Source organism: Morus notabilis, unplaced genomic scaffold (genome assembly GCF_000414095.1).
Source record: "Morus notabilis unplaced genomic scaffold, ASM41409v2 Scaffold2151, whole genome shotgun sequence".
Lineage (NCBI taxonomy): Eukaryota > Viridiplantae > Streptophyta > Magnoliopsida > Rosales > Moraceae > Morus > Morus notabilis.
In genome coordinates, this window is record NW_010365459.1 from 9,486 (window position 1) to 26,741 (window position 17,256).

At 31.2% G+C, this 17,256-nt stretch overlaps 2 protein-coding genes across 2 annotated transcripts; both read left to right on the forward strand.

The window, feature by feature from the left end:
* Positions 1–6,966: 6,966 nt before the first annotated feature.
* LOC21387889 (photosystem II 22 kDa protein, chloroplastic) lies at positions 6,967–8,945 on the forward strand. The gene is made up of 4 exons (XM_010108057.2): positions 6,967–7,314; positions 7,429–7,542; positions 7,996–8,239; positions 8,600–8,945. The coding sequence occupies exons 1-4, from the start codon at positions 7,078–7,080 to the stop codon at positions 8,845–8,847; spliced, it is 843 nt and encodes a 280-aa protein (XP_010106359.1). The 5' UTR covers positions 6,967–7,077; the 3' UTR covers positions 8,848–8,945.
* Positions 8,946–11,217: 2,272 nt separating this feature from the next.
* LOC21387890 (uncharacterized protein At4g08330, chloroplastic) lies at positions 11,218–13,973 on the forward strand. The gene is made up of 2 exons (XM_024172254.1): positions 11,218–11,663; positions 13,287–13,973. Exons 1-2 carry the CDS (start codon positions 11,569–11,571, stop codon positions 13,669–13,671), a joined length of 480 nt encoding a protein of 159 aa, XP_024028022.1. The 5' UTR covers positions 11,218–11,568; the 3' UTR covers positions 13,672–13,973.
* The last annotated feature ends 3,283 nt before the right edge of the window (positions 13,974–17,256 follow it).

Here is a 17,256-nt window from a genome sequence, read left to right on the forward strand (position 1 = left end):
GGCGTTTAGTAGAGGGATTCGTTCCCTGATTTGAATCATGATTCGTAGTTTGCTACAGTATTTTTTCTCACAAAAAATACACGTAAATCAAAAATTATTCGAATCACATAGTTTGAATCCTCCAACCAAACGAAATTTTTTATATTTCATCTGGAACGGAATAGTTAACCCTTAGATTTGACACGTTACATCAAATGCATACACCATTTAGTAGGTTTTTTTTAGGGGATTAGTTGGTTTATTTTGATGTCATGATAACCATTGGTGATGTTGTCCACGTGCTAAAACTCTACCATTTAATGGGTTTAGTTTTGATGTTGTAATCACCGATAGTGGCGTCTTCCACTTGCTAAAAGCTATGCTCTCATATACGCAATTCCAACTCTAATAGAATTTTCATCAAGTTTAATTAAACAATAATATTTTCTTTTTAATTTTATGTAATATGACAATTTAGAATTATAAAGTTTTTTTTTTTCAATACCAATATTTATCATGTATGTGTTTTTTGAACACAACAGTGAGAATCAAAATTAAAATTGTTCTTTTGAAGATTATTTGAATAATTAATAACTATTTGTGTTTAGAGACGAAACCATAACCGGTTTAGTCTTAAGTGCTTTCCATAGGACTCAAACCTGAGATGTCGTCGTTACCAAATCAAGGCCATCATAATGCACCTTATTGTGTTTTTAAATGCATCCGTTATGTGGCTAATGAAAAATTGTGATTTAATTTTGAAGCTTAAAGTTTACATGTAAATCAATGATTGATTTAAAAATAATAATAGTGACAATGATACATGTATATTGTTCTTCAATATTGGCCTTGCCGTATTAAAAACAACTTGTAATGTATGGAATTTTTCTTTAGCATTTGCTTCCTTGTAGCAAACACAAGGAAACTTCACCTACTAACATAGTTACTGTTTACCCCATGCATGAATCAATAAAGTTATTTATATTTTAAATCTAATTAATATTTTAAAATATTTATTATACTTAGTTAAAATATAAAGTATGATTAACGTAACCCGCTTAAAATTTACAATATTTTTAACTAAAATTTTGTTAAAATTTATGAAATTTCCTTAAAGATGCCTTAAATACCGCAACCAATTGTAAGATTTTGACAATATTGTCGGTTGTTTCATTAGTGTTTCCTTGTGTTACAAAGAAAGATTTTTGCTAGGGACACAAATGATATTGTACTGAAAACTAAGTAGCACTTTCGATCATTTTTCAAATAATTTTGTACCATTCGAGTTAAAATTACACTAGCGTTTTCAAATTTTCATTCTTTTTCCCCTCTTATTTTCATGTTCAAACACAAACCTTCCTTTTCGTGCGGTAAAGATCAAAATCATATCAATCTGCTAATGTTGTACATAAAGTGAAGGGATCAAACCTAGCAATAAAACCACAAACTTTTGTACATGATCTGCAATGGTAGGGGCCCCTTTACTTTGGATGAATGTCTTGTGATGTGTGTCTTTGTCTTCATTGAACTTTTATTTAAGAGGAATAATGGAAATTTTGGTACTCCTCTAGTTCTAGGCACTTGGGTAGCTAGGTGCTAGAATAGATGAAGGTTAAAAAAATAATAATAATAATAATAAAGGTAAAAGAGTAATGTCAATAATTCAATTCTTTACCATAAATGCGAAGTAGAGTAATGTCAATATATATGCTTGTTGTATGGAGAAATTCATAAGACAAAGAAAAAGGGCATTATTACTAGAGCATATATTATATGAAGTACAAGATGTCATTATAACCCATTCAAATCTGCTATAGTGTGTGTGTGTGTGTGTATATATATATATATATATAGTATGTCACCAGCAAAATAATTGAATGTGGGTTTTGGCATCATAAGGTTTCTGATAATAATTCAAGTTCAAAAGTATGGTGAAAGTCACATGCTATGAAGACTTTTGAGAGAACCATCCCTATACGAAAGCTGTTTTTTTCATTTTAATATGTCTATTTCCAATCTCTTCTATTTCATAATTTTAGAGCGTGGGGTTGTTTTATGTGTGTGCATACATGATTATATATATATATATATATATATATATATATACACACATACATACACACATATATCGGAGAAAGGAGATCAGCAAGAGAGGTCAAGGGATGTACGTACATGGTGTTTTGAGGGTGACTGAAATATCAATGGATCTTTGAAATTAGCGTGGCCTTGAACACGACCTTGAGAGGGAGAATTATATATACAAGGGAAAAGTTCGATGAAAACTTTTAGAACTAGTGGTGCCTGTGGATTTTAAGTGACTTTTGGTTTTGGTTTTCATCAACCGAAAAAAAAAAAAAAGACTTTAGGTGTTGGGGCCACATGCTTTTCAATCAAAAAAGTTGTCATTATAATTTCCAAAAAAGAAAAATTATCATTATTCATTTCGAATTCGTATGATTTGAAAGAAATAGTGAGGTGTTTTATTTCAATGTCAATGTACTAAAATTTGATTTCAGGATAAAATATCTTTTGCTCGCATATAACACAAGGAATGTGCCAGTAACATATAACCATGTTTTATTGCATATTATAAGATGATCTTATTCCGCGGTGAAACTTAAATTTGACTAGTAGTTACAAAGCTAGGAATTTTTGTCAGAGGTGCTAATTTCTACGAAAGCGATTGGCTAATAACAACAACAAAATTAATCAAACTCAACAAATTGATATACTACGGTCTCATTCGTTTCGCTAATTCGAGTTTAGAATTTGAGTTTTACTACAGTAAAAAGCTCTCACAAACAGTCACATCTAACTTTTTTGCTATAGTAAAAAGCTCTTACATAAAATCACATCTCAACTCGAATTCTAAACTCGAATCAATGAAATGAACGAGGCTAATTGTCCCCAATAAAATATAACTCATCAATTGATTTTTCGGCATTCGATTGCTTGTCGATTCTTCATAATATTCATAGCGGAAAATACCATTTTTATAAGTTAAAATTAATGCTAATATAAAAAGTCAATAAACTAATGAATATAAATTATTTTTCATATCTGAACTATTTTTCATGTAAGATTGCTAATACATTTTAATCCTATCATTATTAGAATAAACATCGATAATATAAGTTTTAAGTTGGTCATCGAGTATCATGAGCTCTATAGCAGAAAAATATTTGAAGATAATACTAAATAAATTAGATAAACTTTTTCTTACCATAATTAAGGGGAGAATCAATCGTTTGAACTTAAACGTGCTACACAAGGAACAAATTGGTATTTGCCTCGTTGAAAGATGCTACGCGAAGAAGCAGGCTAGTATTTAACAAAGTGTATTTGGGCTTTTTTGATAAATTGACTTTTGAGAAATAGTAGAAAATAGGCTAATATGAAAAGCTTAAGAAAGTATATAGGCTAATTTTTAGTTATAGAAATTAATAGACCATAACTTGTCAAGTTATTGTTCATAACCAAATAAGTTATGGACAAACTTGTCAAGTTATGGTTCATAGCCAAACGAGTTATGGATAATAACTTGTCAAGTTATGGTTCATAACCAGACAAGTTATGAACGAAAACAGTAATTTGACCTATTTATTAACTTATGTAAACTATTGGCTTATTAATTTTAATTTATCTCAAGTCTTGACCTATTTCTCTCTTTCTCCCTTGACTTTTTGTAAGAGTGTGAGACGTTGATATTTACTGATTGAACGACCGTTTACTCTCAGTCATGTATAGTTTCGTCCTTGTGAATCAAATTAAGTACAAACCATGCTGCAAACGGCCGCCAAGGTCAGCCGGTTGTAGAGGGGTTTCTAGGACTGATAGAGGCTTTGTTAAGGGTTGTTTCCCTAATTGTTATGCCTCTGGCATTGTCTTATTAACGTGTTTGAACTAATGGTGGTAATTATGGCCATCAATTTGCGTAGGAGAACACTGTGATAATTTGTGGTAATTCAAATGTGATTTTCATATATATATATATATATATATATACATGTGGTGGAAGACTGTCTCATTATTTAGAAAAACATCCATTCCTTGGCGAATTAAAGATAATTTTTTAAACATGCAACATGCGAACACAACTTATAAACAACTTTATGTTTGTGTGTGTGTAAATTTGATGTAGGGTTTGTTATATTCTTATGGCATTAAATGCACTCTTGTAAGAACCCTTAAAAAAATGCATTTTGTATGAGCTTATATATACACGGTGAAATGAGCCAGATCCACTCATGATGAGGTGGATGCTAGTAATCTTCCTTTCAATCTCACATGCCATATAGAATAATCATTCTGACATCCCTTCACAAATAAATATTTTATCGGTATTTTTTTATTTTTTAAAGAAAAAATAGAGGATTTATTTTTAAAAGTACATAAGTCTGGACCTTTACTCATTATTCTTGATAAATACCTTTTTATTGATGTAATTATTTAACAAAGAAAATTATAAATCAAACATAATAGATAAAAGGGAGAAAGAGAAAAATAGGTCAAGACTTGAGATAAATTAAAATTAATAGGCCAATAGTTTACATAAGTTAATAAATAGGCTAAATTACTATTTTTATTCATAATTTATCTAGTTATGAACCATAACTTGATAAGTTATTGTCCATAATTTAGAGTTTTTGTCCATAACTTGTCTGGCTATGAACCATAACTTGATAAATTTATCCATAATTGATCTGATTATGAACCATAATTTAATAAGTTATGGTCTATTAATTTTTATAACTAAAAATTTACCTATATACTTTTTTAAGCTTTTTATATTCTCATATTTTCTAAGTAGATAAAAATCCTGACATGCATTACCCCTCTTCTCCCAATTTATACATGCAACAATGGAGGCCCAAGCCCGTTAAGAATCATGGCCTTTAATGCCAGCGAATCAATCTATGGGCTATAGCAAAATTTAATTAATAAAGATAAAATATAGTAAAATTTTTGAAATATTACAAAAAAATAACAAAATTTAATATCATTAAAATAATGACTATTTCATTATAAAGTATAAAATGTGATATCATTATAATAATTATTATATCATTTTTGTTATTTTTTTATAATATTCTAAAAATCTAACTCAAGCTATACAACTTTGCCATATAGTATAACTATCTCAAATAATATCACCCATTTCTTTAATTTTTCTTATTCTTCTAAAATTATACTTTTTTTAAAGGTAATTCTACTCTTTTTATATTAAAATTAAAGGGAGAAAATAACAGCATAAATATTATAATGGTTAAAGAATGTCAAGGAAAAGAAATGGAAATGCTTCAGCGAATAAAATGAGAGTCATATATAAAGCTGAAAGCTTAGGTTTTATGGTCGGGACCTGACGACCCAAAAGATAGCCCTAAAATGTAGAAGGTAGGACTAACTCGGCTCAAAAGCCAGACAAGTTTAGAATCGGGTCGGAACGGCCCATAATTTTATAAAGAATTTAAAAAAAACTAAACTAGCTAAAAAAAAGTTTTAAACTTAAAGCATCAGCTCAGTTCAGTCCACAACAATACTAACAAACTCCGGACTCATCTATTCTAACCTAAACTTGCAGCTCTAATGCTATATAAGCCTAATGTTGGGTCATCCCTCTTCTTACGAAATAGGGTTTTTGCGAATTCAAGGGGAAAAATAAAGGTTGTGAAGGATCGACCGAAAAGTATCAGCTTATTCACATGGTGTTGCGCCATTTGGCAAGAAATGGACAGGGTGTGGGTCGACGCTTGATGATGTGCCAAAGCATTATTTGTCACGTTTTTGTGTATCACCATCCAACTTGGCTGTTTTTGGAAGAACGGGAATTTATAATTTGTGTGCGTGTGTGGTGCACATCTCCAACAACTGGTGGGTGGACTTACTCGGTCTCTCCCGAAAGTTCCATGATGTCTTCACAAGTGTGTCCTTTTGTCAATATCTCGCTTCTCCCATTCACTAGTCCTTATTCAAACTTCAAACCAGCCACGACCAACGTGTAAATTTGCTTTTTCAATGTGTTAAAATTACCATTTACCACCATGAATAATTGAATATGAGCATCTCTTAACCTTTTTTTTTTTTTTTTTTTTCAGTTTTCACTCTATGTATGTTTGAGAAGTAGATGAAAAGTTAACCGAATTACATAAGAAACACATGAGAATATATTTATATAATCAATATAACATCAATTCAATTAATCTTAAGTGGATTTTTTTCCCAGCATGTGCGCTCCTTTGATCATTTTCAAAAAATATAAGAAGCACTTAGAGACTATGTTCAACTCCATTAATTTTAGTCGAATTTTTTTTTTATTGTGTGGGAACTCTTTTGATCACCCCTCAAATGGATAGCAGAAAAAACAGATATTGTAAAACAAGCTTTTACTATAGTTATAAAAGAAAAAAATAAAAGAATAATATATATATATATAAATCAAAATGTGTGGTGCTTAAACAATTCCAATTTCTTTACCATGTCTACAAATCGCAAGGCAAGAAATTTAGAGACGTTTGGATTATGAATTAGAATTATTTTTAATTTACGTGTATTTTTTGTGAGAAAAAATACAATAACAAATCATGAATTCTTATTCAAATTATAGTTTGAATCCTCCAATCAAACGTCCCTTTATAATGGACTAAAACTCAAACCATACTTGTAAGTAGAGGAGGAAAAAAAAGGAAATGGGATTAAAAAAAAAGAAGTTCCAATTAAGATGGGACGAGTGAATGCCACGTGAATGTTCCAGTTACTTCACTTGGTACTAGGACTTCAAAAAAAATTTGAAATTTTTGAGGTTTGCTTTAACTCATAACAAAAAAAAAAAAAAAAAAAAAAAAAAAAAAAAAAAAAAAACTCTGTCACTTCTTCAACATCACAAAGCACACCATGAGACGTGGGCATTCTAATTGCCTCTCACTCGCTCTCACACCATATCCACATCACACACACACCTCTCCTTTTTTATATGCCCGACGATAATGCATTTTAAATATAGGGACACATTTATTAAGAGCCAGTTACTTCTTCTTCTCATATACTCATAAAAATAACAAAAGAATTCCTTAGAAGAAGAGAAAATTTTACACCCAAAAAATGGCTCAAACCATGTTACTTTCCTCTAGCTCTGTGTCCACTAGCCATGCTTTGGATTTGCAAAAGCACCCTTTGCTTCATTTGCAAGTTCAAAGCCTCAAACCAAAGCCATTTTCTCACCTTTTCTTTAGTCCACTCTCTTCAAGAAATCCCTCTTTGGCTTCTTCATCTTCTCGTGGAATTTCAACTGTTTTTGCTCTCTTTAAGTCAAAAACCAAAGCCGCCCCTACTAAGAAGGTCAAATATTTATTGGGGTTTTTTTTTTTATTTTTTTTCATGAGCTCTTAATCTGTTTGACTCATTTGAAATTTTTGACTCTTTTTTTTTTTATTTTTTTTGGGTAAAATGTAGGTTGTGAAGGAAAAGCCAAAGGTTGAAGATGGTATTTTTGGAACCTCAGGAGGCATTGGTTTTACAAAGCAGAATGAGCTCTTTGTGGGGCGTGTTGCCATGATTGGATTCGCGGTAAGTCTATTTTTATCTTGCTGTAATTTATTTAAGAGCAATTACACTCGTTGTGAAAAATTTTATTATGTAAGCATATGTGTGTCAAAATTACGTGAAATCTGTAAAACTGAAATTATTGTTTTGTCCTAATTATTTTACTTTTTTAACAAATTATATTATAATATGTCGTGAAACTGTTTTTTTTTTCATGAACTGTATCAATTTTTTAAAATTTATTTAAATGCTATAGACTATAGAGGTTCTTTTCCTTTTAATAAAAAATGAAATTAGTCAAACCATACTTAGCTAGAAAGCAAACTAAAATAACCTGACGAAATGAACCATTGGCAGTAAAGTTTACTATGAGTCTAACAACTTGTTCCATGACAAGGAAGTTAGAATAGATATGAACAATGGTAAGCTTTGAACTTTAGTTATGACAGAGAAAATCTGTGTAATATAATTTTGCAGGCAGCCTTGTTGGGAGAAGCAATTACAGGAAAAGGAATTCTTTCACAGTTAAATTTGGAAACAGGAATTCCCATCTATGAAGCTGAACCACTTCTTCTGTTCTTCATCCTCTTCACTCTGCTTGGAGCCATCGGAGCATTGGGTGACCGTGGTCGATTCGTGGATGATCCGCCCACCGGAATCGAAGGGGCTGTAATTCCCCCCGGCAAAAGCTTGAGATCTGCCTTGGGTCTTAAGGAAGGAGGTAAAAAATTTTAGTTCCACATATAAATGGGAATAATTCTATCATATGGTACTAGGGGAAAAAAAACTAAGAAATCCTGTATGGACACACATTTTTTTAGCATGTGTTCTTTCTTAAATTTTATAAGGTGTATATATTATTTGATTCTGATATAATTTCACGTTAAATTTGTCGTGACAAACTAATTTCACTAACATATTTTTAAACTGATAGATTGCTAACACATTTTTATTTTCATTACAAAAAAAAAAAAAAAACAAATAATTCTCTACAATGATGCAATTCTTTTATCATGTCCTAAATGAAAATTGGGACTTCTATAGTCTAAAAAAACTTGTGTGCAATGTTGGTGGTGCTTAGGTCCTCTCTTTGGATTCACAAAGGCAAATGAGCTGTTCGTTGGAAGATTGGCTCAATTGGGATTTGCATTCGCTCTCATTGGAGAAATCATAACAGGAAAAGGAGCTCTGGCACAGTTGAACGTAGAGACCGGAGTTCCCATTAACGAAATCGAGCCCCTTGTGTTGTTAAACGTCCTTTTCTTCTTCATCGCCGCCGTGAATCCCGGAACCGGTAAATTCATCACGGATGAAAATGAAGAGGACTAAGATGTGTAGATTTTTCTTGTTGTGGATCAAAATTAAACAAACTTGTTTGTAGTCTCTTCACAAACTAAATAGCAGTTCCTAATTTCCTTGTCCTTTAATTTGCCTGGTTTTGATGGTCGTTCAAGTCACGTTCAGTGTTGCAACCTATCAAATTAATTTATTAAACCTAACTAAAAAAGATGTTGAAAACTAGTGTCCGTTTGGTTCATGGATTATAACTATGAGATTAGAACCATTTTCAATTTATGTGTATTTTTTGTGAGAGAAAATACTGTAGCGAACCATGAACCATAATTCGAATCAGAGAACGAATCCTCCAACTAAATGTGATTTGAAAAAAAAGGAGGTTTTCTCAGCATAATGAAGGAAATAAATTGAAATTTTTAGTAACGTCCGTACAAGGATCTAAACTATAAGGTTTACGTAAGATTCTGTAACATGCAATGCTTGTTTATTTATGTAAAGGGGAACAAAATAGAATGCAATGCTTAAAAGAAAATAATTACAAGTAATTCTCCCATTCAGCAAAAAAGTTTAGCAACAATTTAGCAAGGTGGATTACAAAAATTAAAAATTCAGAAGGAAAGTAATTATTGTTCAAAGATCACAAATGAGTCGATGACCGAAATTTGAGGAGAATTTTCGCAATTTTATCCATTAATTCGAGAGTTATTTTTTTGGTGAAATAATTCATGAGTTATTTACCTTTTAACTATGCGTTGAAAAATTATTAAAAAAAAGTCAGTAAAAGACAACATAATAGATTTTAAAAATTCTTATGAATAAAACTAATCTCATAGTGTTGTATAAGGAGTTTCTCCGGTAGGCCTTTCTACCGGTAAGATTAGTATTTTGATCGTTAAATTTGATTAAAATTAAATCAGATTGAAAAAAAATATGCGGATAGACAATTTTTGATGCAAATTCGACTGAAAAAAATAGAATTATCAATAGTTTTATTTTTCTAAATTTTTCTAGATGATCAAACGTTTTAAATCGTTGTGATCTTCCATACTCACTAAGGAAAAAGCGGATACAGTTTTAAGGAAATAACATACTAAGGATAAAATAGTCCAACTATAATATGTTTATAATTTACTATATTGGTTGCATAATCATAAAATTTATTTGTTTGATAAGAAAGTAAAACCGCCACAGTCATCACGACTTAAGTCATATTATTACAATATTTTTTCTCAAAGAAATTTAATTTAACTTTTTTACTATAGTGTTTTTTTTTTCACATATACAACTCAAATTATGCAAAAAAAAAAAAAAAAAAACACTCTTTTTCTATTAGTGATGTAAATGGGGTGGGCAAAGACGAGTAAGTTTCCCACACCCCATACCCTATTTTACTCTCTCTTTACCCCATACTTGTGGTTAGAAAAGATTCCTCCACTAATTTGTGTAAATGTTGTACTGTATGATTACTTAATGTTATTACTTCGTTTTTCCTTAAAAAAAAAAAAAAAACCAAACAAATTCTAATTCAAATAGTCCCGAGCAAACCCAACATTAAAATATCAATATCAAAAGTCATGTTCCGTCTGTAATGGTTATTCGTAACAAGTTCATTCACCTATGCACGAAGTCATTTTCACTTCAAGAAAAAAAGAAAATTATTCACAAATTCATTGATTGGCAAACAAATAAGTAAAGATGGAATTTTTTTGGTACACTAAGATAAATCAAATTTTTTTCCGTCATATTTATATAAAATAACGTAAAAATTTAAAAAATATATAAATTTAACTGTTAAAAAAAATCTATTCTACCAGTTTAATCTACTTATCAATAATCTCAATAAACATAAGAGGAAAAAAATCCCAACTCCTTCGCTGTAGCCTTTCATATATCATGCATGCCAACTTAAACAGAGACACGTGTAATATAAAAAGATGGCCATTCTCATTAATAATTCAAATTAATTTTGTTACTTTCATTTTTTTTTGGGTGAACGTTATCATTATCTTTTGGTAATAATAAGTCATTATTAATCCTTTAAATTACGGCCCGTTCACCAATTTGAATTTTATATATCAATTTAAATTAAAAATTTAAATTATCAAACTAAAGAGATTAGGGTCTGTTCAGTTTATTGATTCAAATTTTTAATTTAAATTAAAATATAATTTTATGTGAGAATTTTTTACTGTAATAAAAAAATTAAATATAATTATTTTTAAAAAATTTTTACTATAACAAAACTCAAATAAATAAAATAAATGAGGTATTAAAAACTTCTCCTATTCAAGTCACATTTCCCACCATGTCGGCATCAAAGTAAATAAATAAATTAATTAACTAACTGTTTTTTTATATATATATTTTAAATTTTTAAGAAACACGAAAGCTAAGAGCCACTTCCATAAAAAATAAAAAAAAATAAAAAATAAAAGAGCTAAGAGCCAGCCACCGTCCTTCAGTGTTTTTTAGAACCTTTTTATTGGCGCACTGATTCCCTAGACTTTCTTCTCCTTTCTCCTTCGAAGTTTTCTGAACCTGTTTTTCTCTCTCAAATTTGGATCCCTCTTTCTGTCTCTGCAAACCAACCACGAGTCTCCACTATCACAGCTCGCCCAAATCAGACGGTCCTCGTTCGTCTTCGACCTCTTCATAGAGCTCGGTTTCGTGGCTTTAACTTTAAAGATTCAGACTTTCAATAGTCAAAGTTTAATTTCTCGACACACACACACACACACACACATATATATATATATGGAGAAATTGGCGTGTATAAAAGATGGGTTTCAGAATGGAGCTCATCGTCCTTCCTTGACGTCTTCCTCTTCCCAGAGAGATGTTAGCTACAGGTTCATTCTCTTTCCTTCTTGCTTTCGTTCTTTCTATCTCAATTACGGTTTTTATTTTCTATAATAAAGAATTAATTTTTATTATCTGGGTTTTGTTTTGACCTGATTTTAGTTGTTTGTGTGCGAAAATTTTGGAAAACAATGATTGGGGATACTCAATTTTGCTCACCAATTATTATAAATCCACCGTTTTTTTTTCTTTTACTGTTGGCTTGTGGGTGATGCGCTTATTTTAAGATTGTTTGATTTCTTTATGTCAAAATTGAGAGAACTAGTGGCTGATTACTAATTCAATCTTGAACTTTTGGATCAGAATAAGTGGCAGCCTTAATCTGATATTATACCTGGATAATCTTTTTTTTTTTTTTTTTCTGATACAAGTGAACAAATCGATTTCTAGATTGTATTCACTTTTTTGAGAGAAACAGAAAAACAGGGATGCAAAATAAGTAGTATTGTAGCATAATAACGGGGAAATAGAAAAATGATGATCAAGGCATTGTTGCTTCTATTTGAACTTTCTATCAGTTAGTGATGGAATGATTTATTTATTCAATTTTTTTTAAAGTTATGTGTCCTCAGTTTTTGCATTGCATTTTGGGTAGATTTAGTAATAAGCCATAGTCGTTTCTGGGCCTATGGGAAAATTTGGAGAAGCTATTTTCTCAATTGATGATTACTTTTGGACACTTGTGCTTAAAATGAGGGATATAAGGATTTTAAAGAAGTTATGGGTACCCAAAGTTTTTGATAAATGGCAATGTAAATAATAAAGCAGTTTAATTTTCAGGGGGTATTTGATAATGACATTTGGTGAATCTATATATTATGAATTTGTGGTTTTCTTGTTTTGTCTTTTTCAAACTCGTCTTCTCCGTTCTTTTTAGGATATTTTTTAGCGTTTATTAGTTGCAAGACTTATCCTTTCTCGGTCTAGTGGTTAACCGTTCATGTACAGCTGGATTGTTTGGAAAGTTCATGGAAGATGTCGATTGAGTATCGTTTTGGTTCCCACAACATTGAATGATTGCTATACCTTTTACATGATGAAAGTGGGTTTCTAGAAAATTACCTATACATTGTGGAGAAAGCATCTTTCCGTGTCGTTATCAGAAACCCCTTTAAAGAATTACCCCAAAAAAAAAAAAGAAAAAAAAAGAAAAACTCTTTTTAGAGGTTTTTTGAAACTCTCCTCCTCTAGTTTTGATAAGCATTTTTGCTTTCAAGATTGTACATTATTGTGGACTGTTGCTTTGCTAAATGTATCACTTCTTAAACTTTTGACACCTTATAATAACAGTGTACTGAGTTACGATTATCAGGTGGTTTGCTCTCACTTGGCTTGGGATTCAATGCCTCAGGGGCGCCAAGCCGGTCTCTTGTTGCGAAATGGAGCCCGGTTGGGATTTCTGTGATAGTCAAAAAAGAAAAATGTTAAGAGCAACCAAAAGTTTGTTTGTTTGTTTGTTTTTTTTTTTTTTTAATAACAGTAAAGATGGGATAAAATTTCTATTTACTCCCAATCGATCAATGTTTTCTTGCGAGTTATATAGTTCTTTTTTGTTTGGATTTATGTGCAAAGATGGTGCATGAAGATGTTTCTTGTTTTTCTTCTTCATTAAGCTGTGGCTCTTGTGGATATGCGCTAAATCTAAGCTCCTCCAACCGGAACATCTCCACAATTGGTTCAAAGTACGGAAAATCTATTAAGCGAGGAATCATATCGTTCTTCTACGTAGATGATAGCAGATTTACTCAGGTTGATGAGATCCAATGCATACCCCATTTCTCCAAGCATTCGTGGAGTTTGTTCCGACGGCAAACCAAGCTTCTTTGCCGCAAATGCAATAACCATATTGGAACTACTTATGATGAATACACTTCTTCTCACCCCATCGGATTAGAGGAATCAGATTCATCTTCGGGCCATGAAGCTTCAAAACGCAGAAAATATGATATCAAAATCCGTGCTTTACAGCCTTTATCCTCTCAAGAAACTGCTTTGTAGCTTGATGACTGGAACAAGCTTGAAATGAATTTATGTGTTTGCTAAAGAATCACCGTTCGTCCGCTGAAGAAAGGTATTTGCATGTGAAACTATTTGTGTAAAGGTTTTCTCTTTTTGGATGTGTTTTTGAATTTGTATTTCTATGTATTTAGAGAATTTTTTGTATATAACAGTAATAATTACTGAAAAGGAAATAGGTGATGTGGGATTTTCAGGTGAGTTGAATGATTGAGCGGAGTTGATAAATAACTTGCTATCAAATCTGTACTCTGAGTGGGCTGGTATTTTGAGATATAGTTGAGTAATTGTCTAGTATTATCTCTCTTTTTTTTTTTTTTTTTTTTTTTTTTTTTTTTTTTTTTTGTGGTCTATTGGATGGAAGATTAGCTTATGTTTTATCTATAAGTTGAGTCTGACTCAATACTTCAACAATAGTCGTGTAAAATTGATGTTTTATTTTGAAACAATTGATCACTTGGTATTTCTTAATCTATATGTTTGTTTTTATTAAGAATTACAACCTCACATTTAAATCTTATAATTCTCCTATGTGCAACCTCTGCTTATGGTTCTTAGCCCGTAAATAGAAATGTATGAGCATTTTCATCCATAGCTCTCAACATTTCTTTGTCGCTCTCCCTAGGTCCTTATAATTTTTTTAAATTTTCGTTATTGTTTTGTTAACACAATGGTTGTTTCAGCTCTTGATAGTGTTGCGACAATTGTGTCCGTTCACTTCGCTGATTCGAGTTTAGAATTTGAGTTTTTCTACAGTAAAAAGCTCTCACAAACAATCACATTTAACTTTTTTGTTACAGTAAAAAGCTCTCACATAAAGTCACATCTCAACTTGAATTCTAAACTTGAATCAGCGAAGTAAACGGGACCGTAGAATACCTTGTGAGAGACCTGATGTGTTTCATGCAATTTGGTTTCATGATTGGGAGCGTAATTTTATTGAATTAAATGTATATCTGTATTTTGAAGTTTTGTAATAGGATATGCTTTTTTTTTTTTTTTTGGGATAAACTAAGTTTTATTTCTTTATCCCTTATGCAGCGTGCATATACGTTTATTTGTTGGTTACACTAGGTGGCCGTGATGGCGTCTAATGCAGATTTTTTACTTCTTCCATTCTCACTTGTTTATATATCATTTTTTGAATTTTTTATTTTTAATGTTTGCATCCTTATTTTTTTTAATTATTTTGAACTGTGGTATGAACGGCTGAGTATATACCAAAATAAGTTGCAACATTGTTATTATTTGAACGTTTTATGGACTATCATTCATATTGCTAAAATTTTGGCATAGGGAATGTTCATTATGGCATGTTATAGTTGGAAAAAAATTACAATAATAATCCTCATGGTTAATTGGCAGTTTGAGGTGTTTGGTTACCATGCTTTCCAGGGACATTTTCATATTGGTTTACTTCTGATTTCTTTTATAATCGGTTTGATTTGTTTTTCCAAATCCCAATTGTGTTGTGTCTTCATGCACTCTTCATTTGTGGCCTCTTATACTTATTAAAGCTTATTATGTCAAAATTGATTGCGTACTTGACTTTGAACGCTTAAGAAAGATTACTTCACTGCTTTTATTAGTTGATGTCGTATATGAATATGATTTGGATGCAGTAATTCTTGGGTTTTTTTTTTTTTATCTTTATTTATTTATTTTTGGGGCAAAACTGAAAGGACCCCCTTGGGCCAGGGGTGCAGCTGCCGCCTAGGTCGCTCCACCACTCGTTAGTGTGGTTCTCACTTTCGACAATAAAAGAGAATGCAAGTAGTCTTGGGTTCAATTTCGAATATATGGGGTAACGTGTCCTTCTCTAAAGTATTGTTTCAATAAATATCTCAAGCTTTGTTAAATTAGAAAAATAACCGTTGTTTAAATGATTAAATAATTAATTTGGTGATTAATCATTGTTTGACCAATTTAATACATTATAAATATACTAAAAAAGAATTGCGGGTTACTGTTCATACAGACTCACTTTAGTGTTCCTTCTGCAGTGAAGTGATGATTTTGCCCTCAATTTATTGTTCCCTTCTTGTCTGGTGCAAGGGCGGTTTGGTCTTTTTCCGTGTCTCGGATGGGTTGCTTTTCCCGTTTAGCCCCCGCTCTTTCTCCTTTTGTGGATTTTTGGGTTTTGTTTTTTTAGTAATTTTGCAACCGCTGCAACTCTGATTTTTCTTACCTGCTCGATTCCCTCATTTTCTCCGCTCTCTTTATTTGCTCTCTTTCTTGGTTTTGGTAATTTTGCAATCGGTGCCGCCCTAATTTTCTTCTATTGTTTTACTCAAATATTATCCATAGTTACATAAAATTTCTTTTTCCACTGCTGACCTTTCTTTCTTCTATGTTATCGTTCCTGTAATTCTCTTTGTTATTTTCACTTATTGTACTGGTTTTGGCCATTTCTCTTCTAATCATTGCTTTTTAGCACTTATTCTTTTTCCCTCAGTTTCCTTTGCCTTCTTTTCGCATAGGTTGCAATTTTTATTGTTTTGTTAGGTCTCGTCTTTTTTTTTTTGTTTTTTGGGCCCTTTTCTTTTTTTTATTCACCTGGTAGTCTCAGCACAACTTTATATATTACTCCACTCCACCTATTTATTTTGCATCATATATAAGTTATAATTTGTTTGATAGATATAATATCTTACTCTTTTGTACAATATCCTTTAGTAGGGAGCCACAAAGTTGCCCTTAGTAGGCAGCCACTACATAGTTATCACACATTGCTGAAAATATTCCATATCTAAGTCATAATTAATGCACAAAAATATTACTATAACTATGCCTTTTACTTTTTTAATTTGTTGTTTCCATTTATTTATTTATTTGCTTACTCAATTCTTTGTATTTATAAGGCTTGCTACTATTATTGTCCTACTCTGTTAGTTCTGTATAGCTGGCTGCTGATTAGCAACTTTGAGGGGAATTTATAGCGTTTGAGGTATGTTTAATAGCTCCTATCTAGAATTCTTTAGCATTTGTTGCTTGCAATATATACATATTAGTTTCCTATGTTAAATGTTAAAATAAGTTGTCTCTATCTCTCTTAATATGTTATCAAGCCAAAGTATTGGAAAAGATTTCTATTAATTCTTAATAAACGTTGGCAAACTTCTTTTAATTGCTAATAATTATTATGATTAACCTTATATCTCTATTAAAAATTAACTAAAACCTACTCTCTATACTGACCCATATTACTATTATCTATGATATTCTTTTCCTCTTCTTTTCCTTTTTCCACTATACAAACGGTTTAGTTTTTTTTCTTTTCTTTTTTCGTCCTTTTTCCAGTATAGGAATTGTTTAGAGCTCATTTGGTTCATGGATTAGAACCATGAGATTAGAACTATTTTCGATTTACATGTATTTTTTGTGAGAGAAAATACTGTAGCGAATCATAAACCATGATTCGAATCAGAGAACGAATTCTCCAACCAAACGGGCTATTAGTTTCTCTACTTCTCATAAGTTGATTTCATTGTTTGTCTCTCTTTGACTCTGTTGTAGGACTTGCTTGACCTTTTTAATCCTCATAGGTTGATTTTACTCCTTTTTTGT

Coding starts and splice junctions, on each gene's coding strand:
- LOC21387890 (XM_024172254.1), top strand. CDS start 11,569: ATGGAGAAATTGGCGTGTATAAAAGATGGGTTTCAGAATGGAGCTCAT. Junction 11,664..13,286: donor CAGAGAGATGTTAGCTACAG/GTTCATTCTCTT, acceptor TTCTTCATTAAG/CTGTGGCTCTTGTGGATATG.
- LOC21387889 (XM_010108057.2), top strand. CDS start 7,078: ATGGCTCAAACCATGTTACTTTCCTCTAGCTCTGTGTCCACTAGCCAT. Junction 7,543..7,995: donor TTGCCATGATTGGATTCGCG/GTAAGTCTATTT, acceptor ATAATTTTGCAG/GCAGCCTTGTTGGGAGAAGC. Junction 8,240..8,599: donor CTTGGGTCTTAAGGAAGGAG/GTAAAAAATTTT, acceptor GGTGGTGCTTAG/GTCCTCTCTTTGGATTCACA.